The 23,132-nt window shown below is 36.9% G+C and overlaps 2 protein-coding genes across 2 annotated transcripts; one reads left to right on the top strand and one right to left on the bottom strand.

The window, feature by feature from the left end:
- The first annotated feature begins 1,577 nt into the window (after positions 1–1,577).
- LOC125259861 (protein mono-ADP-ribosyltransferase PARP14-like) lies at positions 1,578–10,942 on the top strand. The gene is made up of 17 exons (XM_048177824.1): positions 1,578–2,029; positions 2,539–2,657; positions 2,931–2,961; positions 3,213–3,416; positions 3,725–3,958; positions 4,087–6,470; positions 6,702–6,938; positions 7,176–7,385; positions 7,576–7,663; positions 7,973–8,122; positions 8,209–8,271; positions 8,374–8,556; positions 8,664–8,870; positions 8,969–9,574; positions 9,660–9,805; positions 9,916–10,090; positions 10,181–10,942. Exons 1-17 carry the CDS (start codon positions 1,852–1,854, stop codon positions 10,459–10,461), a joined length of 5,496 nt encoding a protein of 1,831 aa, XP_048033781.1. The 5' UTR covers positions 1,578–1,851; the 3' UTR covers positions 10,462–10,942.
- A 1,117-nt stretch (positions 10,943–12,059) lies between these two features.
- On the bottom strand, positions 12,060–14,111 carry hrh2b (histamine receptor H2b). The gene is made up of 2 exons (XM_048177810.1): positions 13,210–14,111; positions 12,060–12,445 (listed from the first exon to the last, which is right to left on the bottom strand). The coding sequence occupies exons 1-2, from the start codon at positions 13,828–13,830 to the stop codon at positions 12,104–12,106; spliced, it is 963 nt and encodes a 320-aa protein (XP_048033767.1). The 5' UTR covers positions 13,831–14,111; the 3' UTR covers positions 12,060–12,103.
- Positions 14,112–23,132: the final 9,021 nt, after the last annotated feature.

Below are 23,132 nucleotides of genomic sequence, written 5' to 3'. Positions count from 1 at the left end.
TTTTCTATTTCTTTGATGTATATTTTATGTGTTGTTTTCTTGTAAAGCCACTTTTAAAGGCGCTATATAAAATAAAGGTATTATTACCCCTGCTGGTACCAACGTGTAATTCACATCATACTTAAACCTGTAGTAGGGAGTAGGCAACAAAAAGTATGTGTTCCTTTTTCAATCATTTTGTAACACACTAGTGACTCATTATATTTGTATAAGGCCATTTGTTCTACTTGTAGTATCTGATGACCTCAGCTATGTTTTTGATCTTATTCTCAACTTAAGGAAAGAGTTATGTTCACAGATATTGTTGATTGCACTATCCAGAATATCTTTTTTTTTTCTTGTGTGCTTTGTTTTTAAATATTATTAAAATAAAAAAGTACACTTAGTTCTCAAAAGAGTATCATTTTATTTGTCTGTTTTGTCTGATTTTACTATACTCTTTTTTTAATCACTCTTGTGACATTCTCAACAAATGTATCATGTAACTGAATGTTCTAAAGCTGCCAAATGAAGACTTGACATATGGCGGACAAGGGCATCCCTGATTTCCTGTGTCTCTGTGTTGAGATGATCATTATAGTGCTGATCACTAGGCTGAGGTTGGGGGTTTACAGGGGGGTCCAGCCAGGCAGGTGGGCGCTGTTGCTTCTCTTTCTCACACATATTGTGAAATACACAACATGCACATCTGACCTCTTGGCACAAATATGCCATCTTGCCTTAAAGTGCCCAAATGTGTGTTCAACTTTAACACGAATAGCACTGAGCTGAACATTGAAAGCCTCTTCCTCCTGTGAAAGGTTTGAACTGGAGAACCCTTTCATGAGCCATGGGAGTATGGGTATCCTGGGTTTCCAACGTTTGTGCACAGAGGTACCTCATGATTTCGGACAGACTTCTGAGGCGGTGCAACAGTTTAATGATCTACAGCAAAATAGAGTGAGCTTTGGTGAGAACTAAACAAATATTTAATTACTACAGTAGTAATTCCTCTGAAGTCAAATAGGTAATGTGACATTTCTCCAAAACGCTGCAGTAAAATGGTTTCATATGAGGTATGTATACTGTATGGGATGTCCCCTAAGAAGTGGCATTTGCTTTTATTGTGTTTTTATTGTGTTTTTAAATGACTTATTTCCAAAACGCTGGAGTAAAACGTTTCCATATGAAGTGTGCATACAGTGTGGGTGATTGAATTCAAGAGAAACTGTCATTTTAATACTGTATAATAATAATAATAATAATAATAATAATAACAATAATAATAAGAGGTATTAAGTGTATACTTTATTTTAGTTTTTTTTCTGCTTTTTGCAAATACTTTTGCCCAAACCTCGACATAAACATGTCTTGAGATGTGACCTATAAAGAAAAAAACAAAACATTAGTCAAAGAAATACACAACTGTCAAAGACAATAAAAAGGTTAACTGAGGTACAAAAGGTAAAAAATTCTCAAAACATGCCAACTCTGAAAACGCGTTCTCTCTCTGCTGCTCCTGAAATAGTAATAGGCGCACACGTGCTTTTTTTTCTTCTTCTTCTTTTTTTTTTTTTTTTTTTTTTTTTTTTTTCGCGGCTGGCTTGACCGTAATGAAATTCTCTAACCGGACTCAATCCCCCCGCGTTACCCTCCATTTCCAGCCCTGAATATAACTCGTCTTTAATAGTTAAACCACTGTTTATTAGCTGTCGTCGGGTCGCCTTACTGTCGGGTCTGTGTTGTAAACAGACCACACTCTCGGTTTCACAGTAAATTGACGCAGAAACGAAAGTGAAAGTAAGCAGACGGGCGTGATCAACTATATACACTGACTCGCAAGTCATTTCCTCGTTGACAAGAAGGATCACGATGGACGAAAATTATCCCATCGTTGTCGAAGGAGACTGGGGACCTGAACACGCTAAAAGTGTTAAAAATAAACTTCATATTCACTTTCAGAGTAAGAAGAAATCTCAGGGAGGAGACTGCGTCGTGCAATATAATGACAAGAGCGACTCTGCTACGATTCTGTTCAAATCATCTGACAGTAAGTACTAAGCGTAATATGTTTACAAAATAACATGTTTTTTATTTTATTTTATTTGGTAATGTAATCAACCTGTCGAGACACTTAGAGTAATTTCAGTTTGAAATACAAAGTGCGACAAACTAACGAAGTTGCTGTGAATCTTCCGTTCAGATAGTTACTACTCTTTCTCTAGCCACCGTTGTCATCCATTAAAGAAAAGTAAAGAAGTGAATACTTAATAACATAGCAGACTAAATAAACCTGGCATATGCATACTTTGCAAGTAATTAATGATTAAATAAAATCCCTGCTGTCACTCATTTCCAAGCATTTTGGATCATGTATTTGGGAGCTAGTGGAAGAATTTTGAGCTTATAGGCCTAAATGTAACATTAGCGTTAATAATCTAATGTTAACTTTAACTAAAATCCCGTAATGATATATAACGTTATGTGTTATTTTGTGTTATGTTCTTTGTTTTAAAGTGTTGTGATGTAGCTGTCTAAGTCTTATTGTTTGTGTTTAAGTCCGAGATGCCGTACTCTCCCAGGCAGAACACATTATTACTTTTGGCAGTCACCGAATCAAGTTGAAAGTGTACAAACCCAGCGATGTAGAGGAACAGGCAGACAGCACTGGACAAAGCGTGAGTACAAAATGCAGATAGGACCACAATGCTTTTACAATCAAACGTTGGATGAGTGGCTTTGTAAATCAAATACATTAGACTGCAGCACTATATAGCCTATGAACATAATGGTCTAAAATATTAATTCAGTTTTATGGTTGAGATGTAGATGTATTTTCTCTAGGAAGATGTTTGTCATTTCTCTATATTGTTGGCTGGAATAGAGAGAACAATAACTTGTTTAGTAACGTTCTCCACTTACATAATTGTAAATGCTTTATGTTTTTGTAGGCGAACCAGGCATGTGGATACCAGGAACCAAGTATGTAATCATATGGACTTTGGTCACTGACTGCTTACGTGCAAGATTTTATTGGTTAGGTTATCTTACTGTTATTGTGGATGTATTATTAACACATACGTTTTCAATGGTAATGATATCAGTTAGGTTACTAAATAATACAAACCATTATTTTACTTTTTCTAATTGTAGCTGACACTACTAGCTGACTTCATAACAAACAACCTGCAATGACATTTAATAAATATGTGTCACTTTTATTTTGCCTGAAGATGAAAGTGCCCCTCAGACTGAGTTGGATGTGAAGACACATCAAGAGTCAAGTGCTGTGGTCCTGGAGAACCTTCCAGATGATGTTAAACAAGATGTTTTGACTCTTTTGGTGGAGAACATCACAAGTCTTTCTGAAAATGACTTCACCATTGAATTAATACTGGAATTAAGAAAAGCAGTTGTGACCTTTAAAAATCCTAACGGTATGTTCTCCTATAAATATATACAAATACATGTACTTTTTTATCATAATGTAAGCATATTTCATTATTCAAGATTTTTTTTGCACCAAAACATGAATTAAATGTAATCTTGATTGCACAGTGCTTAAGCTTTACATGATGGTCTTTTTGGCTTGGAGAAAATTAGAAAACTGAAGAAAATTTGATATCTGAAAATTAGAATTTTAATAAGTTAACACCTGTAATATTTTGATGGTATATATAGTTTTATGTTATTATGACTTGATCAAATTTGTCTAGAACATTCTGTAAAATATCATTTCTAACAGATGCAGAAAAGTTCCTTGTGGACAGCAGGACGAATACAAAGTTCAAGAAGAATAATTTGAGGGCCCGTACATTGGAGAGAAGCACGTGTGTGCGGGTGGAGAATCTTCCAGCTGAGGCCAACAACAACAAGATGCTGCTGGAACTGTATTTTGAGAAATGGGGTGGTCCAGTAGAGGAAGTTATCACAATTCCATCAGAACAAGCAGCCATTATTACATTTATGGAGGAAGAAGGTATAAATTTATGTGCAATTGCTGGTAATCTTCACTGTTACAGTTCTAGATTTGGTAACATTTATTTATCTCTTTTTGACAATATCGATGCATTTATTCATTGTACCTGCAACTTTCATTCTTTACAGCTAAAGAGAGAGTTTTGAAACAAGAGAATAACATCTGTGATGTTCCAGTCAAGATATATCCCTACTTTAAATCACTGGATACAGTCTTGTATGGTGGAAACAGACCACATTTGAAGCTGCCCGATCCCATTACAGTCAGTGTACATCCTGCCATCAGGGAGTTCCTTCTCAAGAAAGGGGAGATTTCCTCTATTAAAGACCAGATGAGCTCACACTTCTGCCAAATAAACATGGACAAACCTGAAGCTTTGCTCAGTCCTGATTCAGCATTACTAAAACAGAAAGGAGTTACCAGAAGACACGTTGATGGCTGGAGTAAGAATGCCTGCGATGCCTTCGTGAAAATAATGTCAAACTACACAACGTCTGAGTGGCCGGTGTCACACCCCTTGTGGTCTAAAGTGGAGAGTGATGTTAAGGAATTGGTAAAGGATAAGGTTTTCACAGATATGAATGCCTCTAAAGGTGTCCTGACACTGGCGGGAATGACCCATGAGATAACTGGACTGAAACTCATCATGGAGAAAATTTTAGAGAGAGCAACAAATCAAATAGAGATAGAGAAGAACAGTGTGACAGAGCAAATGGAGATGTCTCCTGCCTTGTACTCTCTGCTTTTACAAGATGGCCTGAAAAGTGCTGTTTCTCCAAACCTACACATTGACTACAACAAAAAAATAAACAGCTTGGTTTTATCAGGTCTTAATACAGAAGTCCTCATGTTCAAGAACTGGGTCCTTGAGAAGAAAATAAGTATGAAACAGAAGCCCTTAAAGATTGACTGTTCAGTTTTGGAGTACCTGAGATCAGTGAATTGTGATGAAATGTCCACAGATCTCTTTATATCTCATGGAATAACTGCTGTCTACACAATCGAAAATGAAGATGTTGTTTTGACTGGGAGCACAGAAAAAGCACTTGTTGAGGCAGAGAAGAGGGTGAATATGGTTCTTAAATCCAAAGACCTCATTATAGAAGATCAGGGTGTCCTTCATATGACAGAGTGGCAGAATCTCAAAAAACAATTGCAGGAATTGTTCAATACTTCCAAAAAAATATCTGTATTTATAAACTTATCTAAACAGAGAGACAAAGTAATAGTGACTGGATTCAAAGAACCAGTGATGGAGGTCAGTGAGAACTTAGGATGTTTCATTGAGAAACACACAAGAATTGAAGAAACCGTTCGTGTAAAATCACATGCAACAGTTGAATTCATAAAAGACAAAAAATCACAAGACTGGCAGCATTTAATGAAGTCTGATGAGGTAAAAGTGAGTTTTGATTCAAAGAGACCCTGGATCAAACTATCTGGAGAGCGTGGATTTGTCCAGCCAGCTTTGACTTTCTTTAAAGGGTTGGCAGATTCTCTCCACACAGACACACATATCATTAAAAAGGCAGGAGCAAAGAAGTACTTCAAGGAACAGGGTAAAATGATGCTCTCAATGCTGTTGAAGGAAAAAAGATTTGTGGTGGTGCTCCAGGAAGATGACATGCTGGAACAGGAAGAGGATGAATTTACTGAACGCGGTTTTGAAGATTTTGGCCAGGTCTCTTGTGAAGTTCTAATGCCAGGTGGAGTAACTGTTACTGTCAGGATGGCGGACATTTGCAAGCTGAGTGTTGATGCTGTGGTCAATGCTGCTAATAAAGATCTGATGCACAGTGGTGGTGTAGCTTTTGCACTTCTCCAAGCTGCTGGACCACGTCTACAGCAATATTGTGAACATTACATAAAACAAAATGGGCCTCTGAAGCCTGGAGATGCCATCATCACTGACGCTGGTCGTCTTCCCTGTAAACATGTGGTACACGCTGTTGGACCTCGCTTCGGCGATTCAGACCGACGCACCACCGAACAACTCCTGAGACGTGCTGTGAGGGAAAGCTTGAACCAGGCATCGAGCAAAAACTGCTCCTCCATTGCAATTCCAGTTATTAGTTCTGGGATATTTGGTTGTCCTCTTGAACTTTGCACTGAATCAATTGCCAAGGAAGTGTGTGAGTACATCGAAGATCAAAACCGCAGAGGTTCCAGTAGCACATTAACTGAGATACAGTTGGTGGACAATAATGGCAGCACTGTAAAAGCCATGGCTCAAGCTGTCCGAAAGGAGTTTGCTGCTTATAACCCCAAAATGACTTTCCCTCATCAAACTAAACCTTATGGATATAGTAACGAAAGACAAGGCTATCGTGGAAGTGGTAACAGAAACTATGGCCAAAGAAACCAAGTGTTTGAAGGTCCAGAAGACCATGGTAATAGAGAATCTGAAGGACAAGCACACTCAAGCTCTCAAGGATTGAGTGTTCTTGAGACCAAAACTACAAAAGATGGACTAAAAATCAATCTGAGCAAAGGGAACATCCAGGATGCATGTGTAAGTGAATCATATACTATTTGTTACTAATAAAAACATAAAAATAGTTTTTAATAAACACTGCAATTCCAAGAGGGTGCTTGGGCCCTATTTAATTTGGCATCCAGTCAAAATATCTAAAAATCCTTAAAACAAGAAAAGAATGATCCAAGAAGATATTACACTGCATAACATATTATTTTTAAGTAAGTTTCTACCCCTTCAGAAATTACTCATTAGTTTCTCCTGCAGGCTGATGTCATTGTAAACACTATATCGAAGAACTTGGACCTCAGTAAAGGTGCCGTCTCCGAAGCACTCCTTCAGGCTTCTGGTCATCAGCTCCAGTCAGAAATCACCAGAAATGCTCGCTCAAACAATCTGAATTATGGTGAAATGATCATCACAGATGGTTATAAACTAAAATGTTCCAAAGTCTTTCATGTAATTTCTCCATTTTGGAATGGTGGACAAAACTCAGCAGATAGGGTGAGACATAATTTAACTCTGTCAAATTTATCCTTGTATTTCAGTTAATAAAAATGTTTATGTTGAATTCAAATGAACATTATTGACATGCTTTGCAATGTACTGTACAGTAATTGCTGGCTAATTGTAAATAGTTAAATAAAAAATGTAAATGTGCCTCTTATGTAGGCTGTGCTTATTTACTTAAATGATACCTTTTTTAAAGATCATAACAGATGTTTTTCTTTAATTTATAAGGTACTCATTCAGATCATTAGAGATTGCCTGAGAAAAGCAGAAACCCGTGGAATGGCTTCAGTCGTCTTCCCAGCTATCGGCACTGGGAATCTTGGCTTTCCTAAAGATCTCGTGGCCAGAATCATGCTGTCAGAATTCCAGGAATTTAACTCTACAAATCTTCAAGAGGTAACTGTGATTGTGCACCCATCTGACCAGGAGAGCATTCAGGTGAGTGAGAGAAAAATAGATTTAAGAACCATAAAACAACATAGTCTTTTAATAAAAACCATAAAAAAAGTTTTTATACCAACATTTTTATATTCTGTTATTTAAACTACTTTTTTCTTTAATATTAGGTAATCTTCCATAGTTGCTCATGGTAATGTTGTTTTGTATATTTCTGTGTTTTATCTATTAGTGCTTTACCAGTATCTTTAGACACGGGATTCAGCGTCCCACCACAAAAGGAGCATCTCATCATTTCATGCCTAAAATAAAGATTTCTGGCAAGTCACCATTTTTTTTCATTTGTTACTGGACACATTTTGTTAAAAGATTTATTCTGATGAAATTATAGCTAATTTATTATCCAGATTATAAAACCAAATGTGGCCTCTAGTGGTCAATAGTAAAAGTTCTAACATACATAAAGTATGATTGAGTTTTGATATTTGTATGATACAGTATGAACTAAGAATATTATTAACCAAAAAATTTCTAACCAATAAATTAATCAACAAATGCAGGATAGTTAAATTGTGTAATCGGGTTAGCGTTGAGTTTTTTTCTGTGTTTTATTATTTTCTTATAATTAGGACTTGTTGGCAAAGTCTCCTCCACCTCTCTTGGGGTGCACGCTATGCATCTGGGTCAAGTGACTCTGGAGGTTTCATCTGGAGACATAACTAAAGAAAAAACTGATGCAATTGTCAACTCCTCAGATAACACATTTTCTCTGAAAGCAGGTTAATCCAACATCACACACACTGTTACTTATTTCAGATTCAAAGTGAATTACAAAGTAATTGCCAATTTCTCTTTGTTAATCCAGGTGTATCCAAGGCCATTTTAGATGCTGCTGGATTACAAGTGGAATATGAATGTTCACAGATTGGTTTGTATTCTTTCAAATTTAAAATATTTTATCTTCTAATTTATACTTCAAGAGTGATTTAATGAACTTTAGGAGCTATTGTAAAACATCTTTTTCCAATAGTGGGATCATCAAACATTCAGCAAACAGAGATTGTGACCTCATCTGGGCACCTGCCATGTGGAAAGATCATCCATATTATTGGACGCAATAAGCCATCTGAAATTAAGGATGTAGTTTTGTCTGTTCTGAAGTTATGTGAGAAAAACCAGTTTACCTCCATTGCCTTTCCAGCTCTTGGCACTGGTAAGATGCTTTGTGTGGTCTTATGTTTCTACATATAGTAGTTGCAGTACATTGTTGATTATTTACTTTTTTTTTTTTTTTTGGTAAATTTGTCTTTAACCTTTTAGGTCAAGGTGGTGTTAATCCAGCTGATGTTGCAGATGCAATGGTTGATGCTGTTGTTGACTTTGTGAAAAGAAAGAAACCTGTGCATGTAAAGCTTGTAAAGTTCCTTATATTCCAGACAAACATGTTGTCAGACTTCCACCAAAGCATGGTCAGAAGATCTGGTGAGAAAGTAGAAGAGGATAAAAGTCTGCTTACCAAATTTAAAGGTCAGTAAAAATAAAACCAATGCTTTTTCCATCTATTTATGTGGAAAAGTTTAATAAAAAAATAATTTATTCCCATTTTCTTTCTATCAAACCTGCAGACTTTTTTTGGGGGGGAAATTCAGAATCACCCACAAATGAAGAGTTTGTGGTGGTGGTTGAGAAAATTGAGCCAGCTGTGTTCCAGCTCTGTGGAGAGACATCAGAGGACCTGAGGGAAGCCATAGACACGATCAACAGCTTGATAGTACGGGAGCATTTGACCATCCCAATCAGTGACCCAGCCATTGCTCATTTCACCAAGGAGGATGTAGAAATGCTGAATGGCATGCAGAGGGAGTTCACAGTCAGTGTCCGACTTGAGAAGAAAGGCCAAGACTCTGTCATCACATTGGAGGGCCTGACAAGAGACGTTCACACTGCAGAGAGTCGTATTCGGGACATGATCCGCAAGGTGGAAAGAAACGAATACCGAAGACGTGAGGCATTTATAATCAGCAGTATGGTTAATTGGCAGTATCAGGAGAATGGACGCAACCTCAAAAACTTTGATATGTTGACTAATTATGAGCTGGAACAGGCCTTTCAGAAGAGACAGCCTTCAGTGAGAATCAAGATTAATAATGATGATTATGATGCTGATTTAGTTCGCAAAGAGGCCACAAGAGGGAGAATGAGGATTGAACTGAATAGAGTAGATCTGCAAGGTGAGAATATTTTATAATTTAGACATTGATTAAAAGGCCATAATGTACAAAGAATAGTTATTCATGTTTTTGTTCTTGTCCATAGATGCAGCTCAGAGTTCTTTGCCTTCACACTGGGAGGACATGAAAGGAAAGCCAGTTGTTCTTGTAAAACTCACAGCAGGCTTGAATGAATATGCAGAAGTGGAGAAAGAATTCAAAAGAACTGGACTGTCCTCTAACATCATTGAAGTAAGACTAGACTGAGGAGTATTAGTTTTGAAAGCTTTAGGTCTTGTAATTTAGCACTAATGTGTAATAGTAATGTTTTCAAAAAGTTGAATGTTTATTCTTGTCTTTAGATTGAAAGAGTTCAGAACAGCACACTTTGGAGAAACTATATGATCAAAAAGGAGGAACTGGAAGACAAAAACCAGCACAAAAACATTGAAAAGCGTCTCTTCCACGGCACTGGCCCTAATAAGACAGATCAGATCAACCATCACGGCTTCAATCGCAGCTATGCTGGGACGCATGGTATCAGTCAAATTCAGTATAATCTTTATTTTTTGCACTTGCATCCATTTCTTTTAAATCAACATTCTATTACTCTTGATCTGTTTTTAGGAGCCATGTATGGAAATGGGACATATTTTGCTGTGGACCCGAGATACTCAGCTCAAGGCTACTCTAAACCTGATGTCAATGGACATAAACGCATGTATCTCGCCAGGGTGCTTGTCGGTGATTTCACTCAAGGAAAACCAGGCCTTCCTGTTCCCCCTGCAAAGAGCTCCAATAGTGCTGATCTCTATAACAGTGTGACTGACAACATCAACAACCCAACCATGTTTGTGATTTTCAATGATGTACAGGCTTACCCAGAATACCTAATCACCTTCCAGTAGTGATTTGTTGTTTTTGTTGCTGTTTTCATTAGGTTGAACTTAGTGGTATTGGCCACTCTGTCACAACTTAGGCAACGAAAGGATTAATCTTTTATTTTTTTATGATTTGTGCATTGTTAAATGTTAGGTAAGTGGCATTTCAAAAAACGCTGTTTGGAACTTAGTCAGACCAACAACATTTCATTCATCGTCTTGCTCTTTATTTTTCATAAAGCATTATTTTGTTGTGCATCAGCTGCGATACACAGCCATCCACTCTCACATTTAAAAGCAATCTGAAGCAGGCTGTATGTTGAGAAGTATATTTGTGTGCAATGCAGACATTTTTGGTGCCTGTCCTTATTTTTCAATGTGGAGGTGTCTATTTTCTGTTGATGTGCAATATGTCCAATTCCTTAGTTGCTATACACCCTAAACATTATCAAAAGTATATTATGGCTAAATATGTCAATTTAAAAATGAAATATTAGTGCATTTGGAATGTTTAAGTCTGCATTTGTATATTGTTGAATCTCTGTATTATTATTCAAGAGTCATTGCAGGCCATTCTTATCTTCATTTTGGGATGCTAGCATACTTAAAAGGCTTTTCACACTACGCTTAACCCTGGGTTATCATCGTCCTAAACACTGCTTTTAACCCCAGGTAAAGGAACGTTTCACACTTGCAATTTTGAAACGGGGTTAGCACCGCTTTTTACCTGGGGTTATGAAACCCTTGTTACGTCCATGACCTAATACAATATATATCGGTTCTGTTGTTGTTGCTGATTGGTCCTGGACGTAATCTGAGGCTGCCCCCCTGAAACGCAATTGGGCTAGTTTTGAGTAGCAATTGGACGGGTTTTGATATGAAAACCTGGCAACCCTGGAGTGCTGTTAGCCCCTTTGATACAGTGTGACCCTTATGTCTAAAACATCAATGTCCTGCTGATCATGTTTGTAACTTCTTAAAGGTGATAGAGAGGATCTTTTCGTCAACTGAGAAACCAAAGACTATTAGTGAGTTTTTGAAATGAGCGCATGCGTAAGAACAACCCCCCTCCTTCACAGCTCATTTCAAAGAAACGCCTCCTAAAACTTGTGCACGAGTATTGGTTACCACCGGCATTCGCTGTGTCGTGTTTTTTGGATTCATTATGTCGGACTCACCACAGGCAACTCATAATCTGCAGTTGTTATTCCTGTCTCCTGACAAAAACATTGCATGCAGCGCCTGTGGATTGTGGAAAGTTACTGGAGTGCGCAACCGCGCTCGTCTCTCACAAGGAACGTCACGGCAGTGATTGACAAGCCAGAGGGCCAATCGTTTATGCGATGATCGCGTATGAATCAATGACACTGACACCACAAATATGCAAATAAGAACATTAACCCAGGGTTTAGGAAAGTACAATGTGAAAAGTCAGTTTATGAATACCCAGGATTAGTTGTTAATCCCGGGTTAATTACAATCAGTATGAAACGTGAATCAAGAAAACCCAGGATTCCATTTACCCCAGGGTTACCCAGGGTTAACTATTTCAAGTGTGAAAAGCCCTTCAAGTAGGCTATGCATTCACTGCAGTTAATCTCTCAAAGTGTGAGATGAGTCCTGGTATAGACCACTGCGTTTTTCGTTGTATAGCTATAGTCTGTTTCCTTTAGAAGGGGTGAACAAAAGGCATTTCCCCCTGATTGCTGCGTCTACAGCAGAGAAGCTGTGCGCATGCCCGACGGAAATCCCGGTTTAAGGCTGGGTAGAGAATGGGGTTCAGTGCAGAGTTGAGGTATCCCAACCAAAGAACAATAGAGTGAGTCAGTTTGTTCGGATGGGTCTCTGCCCACATTCCCATGTATGTGAAGTAGGTGAAATAGGGAAACCAGCAAATGACAAAAGCACCAAGCACTGCAGCCAGGGTCACTGTGGCTTTGTGTTCCCGTGCAGTGGCAACTGCATTTGCAGCCTGAGCAGACGAAGGAGTAGTTGCCCGTATACGACGCACCTAAAAGTGAGACATGAAGAGAGTGAGAAAGTGAACAGAGAAATTGCAGTTTTCTTTTTCTGGGGGGATGCAATGAAATATTTGATATAATATTTATGAGACGAGACGAGGACAAATGAGAGTGTCCACGCTGGTGGTTGGGGGTCAAATTGTGTCATGTTGTTTTAAAAACATTTTTTTCAATTTTTATCAAATTTTAAAATTAGTGACTGTCACAGTGTAACCATAAAATAAAATAAAAATAAAGCTAAAAACATTTTACAAATTTCACGATTTACAAATTAATTAAATACTTATTTTGTTTTACAACCTAAAAAAAATTTTGATCTTGACAGTCATGAGTCTCTCTGTGATGTCATTTCCTGTTTTTATGCATGCTTCTACATGCTGGTCTGCATCACATGACCCTATTCTAAATGTAAAGCAGTGCAACTTTTTTATTGACATTTTTTACTTCTAAGAAGATTATGTCAAACTTAATAAGATTATGCTGAATGCAAATGTGTCTTATTATGCTTAATAAGGTTTTCTTTTCAATAATTTAACTATTTTAATCATTTTTTCCTATTTATTTTGATGTCAGGGCAAGTTGTATCACCCATACATTTTTCTGATACCCCCCACAAATACAAAATTAATTTTAATTCAGAAATTAAAAACATGTCCATCATAGAAGAGGTGTATTTAAGTCATTGCATGCTTGAATTGAATAAATATATTAGGGACATAATTGTCATGTCATTGACCCAAGTAGAGAAACGTACCTGCTCACGTGCAACACAGAATATTCGATGGTACATTCCACACATGACCAGCAGAGGGAGGTAGAAGATTCCAAATGCTTTCAGCAGCACATAGTTATTATTCCATTCATAGCGGCAGGTCCTGCCTTCCTCTCCTTCATCCCACATGTTCCAGTCCAGGTTTTGCACTCTGAAATCAGGTGTGTTCCAGCCTAGGTTAATAGACACAAAGGACACTGCCAGAGAGCATGTCCAGATTGCGGTTAGAGTGATCGCCACCCTCCTAGGTGTGACCCTTCTGGGATAGCTGAGTGGGTTGGAAATTGCAAGATAACGATCAACACTAATGGCTAGTAGAGTGAGGATTGAAGCACTGCAGAGCATTACATCCAGAGAGATGTAGATGTTGCAAAAAACACCTCCGAGAGGCCATCTCCCATTGCGTAATTCCAGCATGGCAGAGAGTGGCAGTACCAGCAAACCCAGCAGCAAGTCTGTCACAGCCAGTGATAGTATAAAACAGCTACTAATCTGGTGAAGACGCCGACTGGTGGCCACAGCCAGACAAACCAACACGTTTCCACAAATGGTCAGAGCGATGAAGGTCACCAGTACCACCCAACGCAGGGCAGTGAATGTCATTGTTAGCTGCTGAAGCAGGAAAAGCTTGGAGAATTTTGTCCTCCTATGTCAAAGTGATATCCAGACTAGTTTAGTCAGTACTCCACGTGTCATCTGTTTTTCTCAAACATTTACATTGGGCGCTATAAAACTGCCATAACATTAACATCTATGGCCCCTGCTCAGATATCAGCCCAGGTTCATTCCTACAAGAAAAAGAACATGGTTATAGGAGGGGAAAAGCAGCCATTTTGGGTACCTTTAGTAAAAGTGAAATGTATAATACTTCAAATGTTACAGTACTTCATCCCATCCCATTTTAAAATGCAATTATAGCTGTAGGTTTATTTGAAAATTATAGGCCTAACACTGTGGCGCCTTCAAAACATTTGCTTCAGATTCCCGACCCTTCCACATTAAAGGGTTAGTTCACCCAAAAATGAAAATTCTGTCATTTATTATTACCCTCATGCCGTTCCACATCCGTAAGACCTTCGTTAATCTTCGGAACACAAATTAAGATGTTTTAGTTAAAATCCAATGGCTCCGTGAGGCCTCCATAGGAAACAATGTCATTTCCTCTCTCAAGATTCGACACACAGCATTGTTTTGAAAGCGGCCATCACTAAATAAGTCGTTATTTTGTTATTTTTGGCGCTCCAAAAATATTCTCGTTGCTTTATAATATTAATATTGAACCACTGTGCTCACATGAACCGATTTAAATATGTTTTTACTACCTTTATGGATCTTGAGAGAAGAAATGTCATTGCTCCCAATGGAGGCCTCACGGAGACATCGGATTTCTACTAAAATATCTTAATTTGTGTTCCGAAGATAAACGAAGGTCTTACGGGTGTGGAACGGCATGAGGGTAAGTAATAAATTACAGAATTTTCATTTTTGGGTGAACTAACCCTTTAACTCTACCAATGGTGTGAGTTTGAAAGGGCTATCCATTTTGACCAACCAATAGTAGTTGGGGGAGCATATTTAGAAACGTTATTTAAAAACAATAATTCTTTTTGACTAGATGGTAGACATTTTCCCACAGAAAAGGCTTAAAGGGTTAGTTCACCCAAAAAATAAAATTCTGTCATTAATTACTCACCCTCATGTCGGAGCGCGTATCAAACTGCCAAAGTCATGTGATTTCAGTAAATGAGGCTTCTCTCCAATGTTTCACCACTGGGAGGCGTGACATTGGCAGTTTGATACGCGCTCCGAACCACTGATTCGAAACAAAAGATTCATAAAGCTTTGAAGCTTCATGAAGCAGTGTTTTGAAATCATGCATCATTAGATTTTTTAATTATTTATTTTTTAATTTTTTTGGCACACAAAAAGTATTCTTGTCGCTTCATAACATTAAGGTTGAACCACTGTAATCACATAAACTGTTTTAAATACGTCTTTAGTAGCTTTCTTGGCACTGAAAGTGTTAATTGTCTTGCTGGCAAGCAGGCCTCACTGAGCCATCGGATTTTATGAAAAATATCTTAATTTGTGTTCCGAATATGAACAAAGGTCTTATGGGTGTGGAACGACATGAAGGTTAGTAATTAATGGCAGAATTTTCATTTTTTTTTTGTGAACTAACAGCCTAGTCCCAGACTAAAATGCATGTTTGAGATGTTAATTGAAAGCAGCATTGTTTTGTCTCAAGATGCACACCAGTAATGTTGTTTTTTTTATTTTTTTTTTTATGTATGTTTATAAAATCTACTTTAATGTCCTAATTGAACTAAGGCCTAATCTTGTCTTAATCTAAGCCCTGTGTGTGAAAGCCAGACCTTCATCAGTTTATTGAAACCTGGGCTCATTGGAAAAACATGTCTCTACCAAGTGGTGAGCACTTTCAAAACACTGCTTTGTGAAGTTTTGAAGATTCTGAAAATCTTTTGTTTCGAACCAGGCAAATACATGTGTATGTTTTTGCATGTGATGGCATGCTTAGTCTGTGTTGTAGCATTAGGTGAGTTTGACTTAATGCGGCATTGCGCAGACCGATTGGTGCCTAACAAATGCAATGCATTTTGGTTAGAAAGTTTGTCTGACTTTGAGCATCTGACTTTGCCATCAAAGTAACGTGAGATCGAGACGAGACCAGGGTCAGGTGCTGCAGTTGCCCCAAATGAGCTCAGACGGATTCACCGAAGACAATGATCTGATCACATGTGTTTTGTGTTTATTCTGATAGAGCATTAATCTTTTAACACCACTTGCCAGACATTTCATTTCTGACTTGCTATGTTATGTGCAACAACTAACAATATAGTGTCACGAAAAGTGCAAGGAGCAACATATTGTCATTTTGCAGAAGCGTTGTCAAAGGCATGTTTTTCCAATGAGCCTTGGGTGGCTTATTCTCATGCCATTCATATTTTGAGACGTATGTGTTGGCACAAAGAAATGTTAATGAATGCACTTGTCTGATATGGTGTGGTATTATGTCTTCTGGAAGGTCACCAAAAAAAAAAAAAAAAGTAATGCAAATCTGAATCTAAATTAAATGCAAATTTAATGCAAAACTTCGGCCGCTGTTTACTGCAAGGACAAAAAGGCCTAAATTATACAAGACCTCAGAGAATCAGATATCTCTCTCCATTGTAGCTTATTTCTTCTTGTTGTTTGTTTTTAATATTATTTTTTTAAATTTAAATCACATTGGTGGGGTGCTTGGATGTTGATTTATTTTCTTTTACTTTGCATTCAAAGCTACATTAGTTGCTGATGATGAACACTTGAGATAAAATCACAGTATGAGATGACAGTGGGTTGAACAGATACTTGTAAAGGAAGGCAAGCACATGCACACACTATGTCATTGGTATCCATGTGGATTTTACAGCACCATAAAATATAGATGCTCATAAAATAAATTCAATTGCTTGCAACTCTTTATGGTCTTTTCGGAGGAACAAAGTGGTAGTTGCGTAGACCGTCAATGGAGGGACAGAAATCTCTCAGATTTCTTTTAAAATATCTTCATTTGTGTTTTAAAGATGAACAAAAGTCTTATGGGTATGGAACGACACGAGGGTGAGTAATTGTTTTTTTTTTTTTTTGGTGAAATAACCCTTCAACATATGCCTAAACTACAAGTGTTTACAAGTGTCTACAATTTATAATGTTTTTATTTGCACATTCATGATTTAATGACAGGCATTACAGCAAATCAGCCCTAGTCTACATTGATTTCAGTGTGTAGTACTCTTCCTCTGTACCTTGTGCTTTTATTATTATTTATTATCGTTTGTTGAATACAACACTGCTTGTAACGACCAAATCATCATTAGTTCTCATTAGTGACCATTTGTCACTGTGTACCTGGATGATACAGAAAAATAATCATTAAAACACATGGATGATCTATTTTGATAACAAACATTCATTCAATATTATTTGATAAAGGTTGAACGTTCTTTAATTATGAATGAGCTTTAATTAAAGGTGCCCTAGAACGTCTTTTTAAAAGATGTAATATAAGTCTAAGGTGTCCCCTGAATGTTTCTGTGAAGTTTCAGCTCAAAATACCCCATAGATTTTTTTTTATTCATTTTTTAACTGCCTATTTTGGGGCATCATTAACTATGCACCGATTCAGCGTGGCCCCTTTAATTCTCGTGCTCCCCCTCCCCCGGAGCTTGCGCTTGCCAACAGCATAAACACAGTTCACACAGCTAATATAACCCTCAAAATGGATCTTTACAAAGTGTTCGTCATGCAGCATGTCTAATCGCGTAAGTATTTATTTGGATGTTTACATTTGATTCTGAGTTTACATTTGATTCTGAATGAGTTTGATAGTATGCTCCGTGGCTAAAGCTAACATTACACACTGTTGGAGAGATTTATAAAGAATGAAGATGTGTTTATGAATTATACAGACTGCAAGTGTTTAATAATGAAAATAGCGACGGCTCTTGTCTCTGTGAATACAGTAAGAAACGATGGTAACTTTAACCACATTTAACAGTACATTAGCAACATGCTAACGAAACATTTAGAAAGACAATTTACAAACATCACTAAAAATATTATGATATCATGGATCATGTCAGTTATTATTGCTCCATCTGCCATTTTTCGCTATTGTCCTTGCTTGCTTACCTAGTCTGATGATTCAGCTGTGCACATCCAGACGTTAATACTGGCTGCCCTTGTCTAATGGCTTGAACATGGACTGGCATATGCAAATATTGGGGCGTACATATTAATGATCTCGACTGTTACGTAACAGTCAGTGTTATGTTGAGATTCGCCTGTTCTTCGGAGGTCTTTTAAACAAATGAGATTTATATAAGAAGGAGGAAACAATGGAGTTTGAAACTCAGTGTATGTCATTTCCATGTACTGAACTCTTGTTATTCAACTATGCCAAGGTAAATTCAATATTTAATTCTAAGGCACCTTTAAAATTGACTACTTGTCAAAAATGAAACTTTTGTAAACTTTTAATTTATAATAAAACATACCACATGGAATAAAGATTGTATTATGGTCTTTATTAGCCTTTTATTACTGAAAGTTGGTGTGTAATGGAGTGTAATGGAGTAGACACATTAGCTACATTATTTAAGAGTTGAAATTATGTTGAAAGCAGCACAAAAGCAGCGTTTACCCTGCTCGGGAGCAAGGTTTCATAACCCCGCTTCTAAATTACAAGTGTGAGATGTTCCTTTACCCGGGGTTAAAAGCGGTGTTTAGAACGATGATAACCTAGAGTTAAGCACAGTGTGAAAAGCCCTTGAGTGTAAACATGATGAAATACTGATAAAGACTCTAAGAGAAACCTCTGTTAGTGTCATCTGATCAAAAATACTTGATATTTTCAAGGGAAATGTCACAGCACAACATTGTCGAACAAAAAGTATAGAAATACATAAAAATGCATGCATAAGCATGCAAATGTAAAATGCGGTTGTAGGTGGAAAGGAATACTAATAGAAGAAACTCTTTCAGTCAAAGGTAGACAAATTTAATGGTATACAAACTGAATAAAAGTGTGACTGAATATAAGACAATATCAATTTGCACTGTGCAATTTCTTGTGTGTATATATGATTTGGTATCTTCCTGTAGTTAAGACTGTAATATCTCTCCCCGCCTTTTAACCATTCGTTTGTTACCACAGAAACATATTTACACAAGAACAAACATTTTCATTTTACACCTTTATGACAGAGGTCAGAAAAATGATAGATTGCAAGGAATGCTCAAACATAAATGCAGGTGAGAGACGGCTGATAGCAACAGCAATTAAGACACTTTCATTCAGCATTCTCTACAGTGTAGAAACATGAGCTTAATGTTTCCATGACAAAATTCCAAGCTCACCAAGTTATACAACATTTGTCCAGTGTTTTCTTAGACCGATTAAAAGACCTTTTGCTTTAAACAGCGTGAACATTAACTGGTCAGATGAATATATTACATTGCACGACTCCTGTTTTTCCACCTCTCCTGAGAGAGAATCACATGCTCTGGCCCTTTCACATGCACAGAAATGTGTGTTCATGCTCTAGATACTCACTCAGTGAATCATGCTGAAATAAATGAATAGTTTAAGCATGCAAGTATGAGGTTGATGACAATATTGCCTCTTCAGTTAACAGTGAATCAAACAGTTGGAGTGGTAATTAACAGTAGAGTGCCTGAACTCCCTGGGCTGTCAATCTAGACAGCCACCAAAATAACTAACAAACGGCCTACTAAACGAATATCTTTAAACAAAATATATAAACAAACTGAGGACAGTTTCTATGTGTGTGGTCTCATAGCAAACAGTTTGCTGAAGTGTAGCCTGAACAGAAGTTGATAACTCATCCATCTTTAAACAATTATGAAAAGTAATAATTCTTTCTACATACCACCTGGCCACCTTCGTCAATGTTTAGCGTCTTTGCTTGGAATCCAGAAATAAATGACCAGGTGGCAGTCTGCAGATTTTCCAAAATGTAGAACAAACACTAATATCTATATTTTATCAGTTGTTTATGTTAAACATAACTGCTTATGGGCTTGCTTATGTGATTCACAATGCTTTTCACAATGCCAAGTCTTTAAACTTAATCAGGTCATCTCATGCTTTAAGTTTGGGGTCAGTGAGTTTTTTTTAATTTTTTTTATATGAATACTTTTATTCAAGGATGCATTAAATTGAACAAAAGTGACATTAAGCACTTATAATGTTGCAAAAGGTTTATATTTCAAATAAATGATGTTTTTTTTTTTTAGAATGCTATCAAGAATTCAGAAAAAGAATGTATCAGGGTTTCCATAAAAATATTAAGCAGCACAACTGTTTTCAACATCGATAATAATATGAAATGTTTTTCGAGCAGCAAATCAGCATATAAAAATGATTTCTGAAGGATCATGTGACACTGAAGACTGGAGTAATGATGCTGAAAATTCAGCTTTACCATCACAGGAATAAATTACATTCTATAATTCTTAAAACGTAAACCCAAAGATATCTTTACTTTCCAAAAAAATTAAACCTTGAATTTGATATCCATGTTCTGCAGTTTAGTATATGAAACTGCAAGGAAGATATAAAATTATTTTCACTCCAATGTTAACAATCTTACAAAAAGGCAGTGAAAAGATGTAACTCACATTCTGCAGGTGATTCACGGTTGCGAAGTAGAAGCTCCAGGTTCCTGCATCAGCTGGTGTTCACAGCACTGTAACAACGAGATAATGCCTGTCTGTTTGCGTTTGTGTGTCTTTCAGTGCTTCTGTGCTCTTTTTCCTTTTAGTTTCACACCTCTATTTTCCCTCCCTGTGTCTCCCACTCCCTCTGTCAGACAGTATTTATAATCTGTTTATTAAATTAACAGTGTTATCTTATCACTGTACACGCACACTTACTGTAGTTCCCTTTTTCTCACGGGACAACATGCTACTGTTTTGGGCAGATAGGAGACTTTGGGGTAAATACAGAATCTCTGTCTCCGTTTCTTGATCTTGTTAACATTGATCTGCTGATCTTTAAACTCATTTAAAGGAAATATTTAGCAGGAGGGTTAATAAAGTGATCATTGCTGGGGTTTGTGTGAATCTAGATGCGTAACAGAGAAGCTGAAGTTTATGACATATGATATGTAAACTTGTCATATCACAAAATCCAGAAAAAACAAAAGAGCTTTGATATCCATATTATGTGATTATTGCAACTGCAAAGTGACCATGCGTGCAGGCTACAAATGCTTTTAAATTTTTGATATTGTCCTCATAAACACCATTAAATTGCTACATGTTAACAGGTTGTAGCATTCATGCTGAAACGCTGTAAGCTTTTTAGTAGCATTATCTATTGCAATATAGAATTTCATGAAGTAATAGATTAATGCAGACAGCTGCTACTCACCCATTGGATAAAAACTACCCCTGTCAGGCTTGATGCAAGTTCCACATGCAGTGACAGGCATATATGTGCTACTCATGAAAATTCAATTTAATCCTGATAATGTTTGTAATTCATAAACCCTATATTTGTGGAGACAGTGTCAGTGATTGGACGAACACTGCACGCGATATATGTTTACACAAAGGGTCCATCAAGTTTATACTGAATGGACTTTTCAGACTATAAAGGTAAGAATGAAACATTCTCTTCTTCACTTCTTCACTGTACAAGTTTGGCACCGCAAAAACCCGGAGCAGGGTTTCATAACCCTGGGTAAAAAGTGGTGCTAACATTGCTTTTAAATTACAAGTGGGAAGCATTCCTTTACGTGGGGTTAAAAGCGGTGTTTAGAATGACGATAACCCGGGGTTAAGTGCAGTGTGAAAAGCCCTGGCTGCTTTCTAATAACTATTTTATAATTTGTGTCCATTTTTAAAGGAAATACTCAATGTACTATTAAACTAAGAAATCGCTATTTTCTAGAGCCACACTTCTTTTATGCAGGAGAAACACTGGTGGCATGAAAGCACAATTCAGACCTGTTGTTGATCGCTGCTTACGCACATCATTTTTTTTAATCAAAGTGATAAGGATTCCATGAAAGATTCTTTAAATTTATTAATTGTTAGTTGATAAGATGTTCAACGTGACCCATAATGATTGACAGCCTGATGGTTATATGTTGCCATGTCCTTTAGTTTTATCTGTGTAATTAGGGAGCATGCAGTGTGGACTGATAAGAACATACAATATGTGGTCCATTATTAAAGACATGGATGAACTGATAATTTTCCAGCCTTAAATGACTGTGTGAAACCTAAAGGGCAGCTGTAGCTGGTGTTGATGACACTCGACTAGAGAGAGATTATCATCATCATGCCACTTTGTTAAGTCAGATCTACTGATTTAGAAGAATGTGAGTAATGGTCTTGAAAAAATTAATACATTTTAAACTTTTAAAGAGAATTCAACACACACACACACACACACACACACACACACACACACACACACACACACACACATTTTCTTAAATCTGGGTTAGCATTAATTTATATATAATTTATATAAATATCATGTACATTCATAATTAATTGATTAATATTATGCAACTTGAAATTGCACAATGCATTAGTATATGCAGAAATTAAAAATAAACTACATTCAATGTAATTAACAAATTACAACAAATTTAGATTTTAATATAAATATTATAATATATTATTTCAGTTTGTGTATATATATATATATATATATATATATATATATATATATATATATATATATATATATATATATTAAAATATTGTAAAAATGTACAAGGTAAATATATATATATAACCCAAAGTATAAACTTCATGTAGTCCCGCCCTTTTTCAGTGCTGCGCTTGTTGTCTTCTGTCTTCCGGTTTGTATTTCCACAGCATGAAGGTAAGATCTTACGGATTTATGAACAAATCGCTCATTTTAAAATCTTCCCGGTCTACTGACATTTGTTATTACAGCCACTCAAAACATTACAATGCTCATGATAACTTTTGTTAACTCTACAATAAGTAAATCCACTTCACCCTAATATACAGAGCTAATGCAAAAATGGAAGTTCAAACACAAAATTCTTAAGATGGTTTCTCTGGCGCATAAAGCCCAAAGTATACTTCAGCTGTCTGTGTTCCACAACAGTCTGTGTGAAGTAATTTTCATCATCAGGAGAGTCCGCTTGCAGCCCAATATTTGTGTCACGCGGACAGTGCGTGTACAATAGTGCATGTGCGAGTGACTTGAGGGCTGCGTCCGAAAACCTAGGTAGCTGCCTTGCTGCCTCGCTGTCTTATAAGAGAATGACTTGTACGGTAGCGTTTGTGCATGAAGGTACCTCACGAAATTGATTTCGGACAGACTTCTG

The sequence above is a fragment of the Megalobrama amblycephala genome, linkage group LG2 (assembly GCF_018812025.1).
Source record: "Megalobrama amblycephala isolate DHTTF-2021 linkage group LG2, ASM1881202v1, whole genome shotgun sequence".
Lineage (NCBI taxonomy): Eukaryota > Metazoa > Chordata > Actinopteri > Cypriniformes > Xenocyprididae > Megalobrama > Megalobrama amblycephala.
Note: the sequence above shows the minus strand (reverse complement) of the source record. Positions and strands in the feature narration are given on the sequence as shown.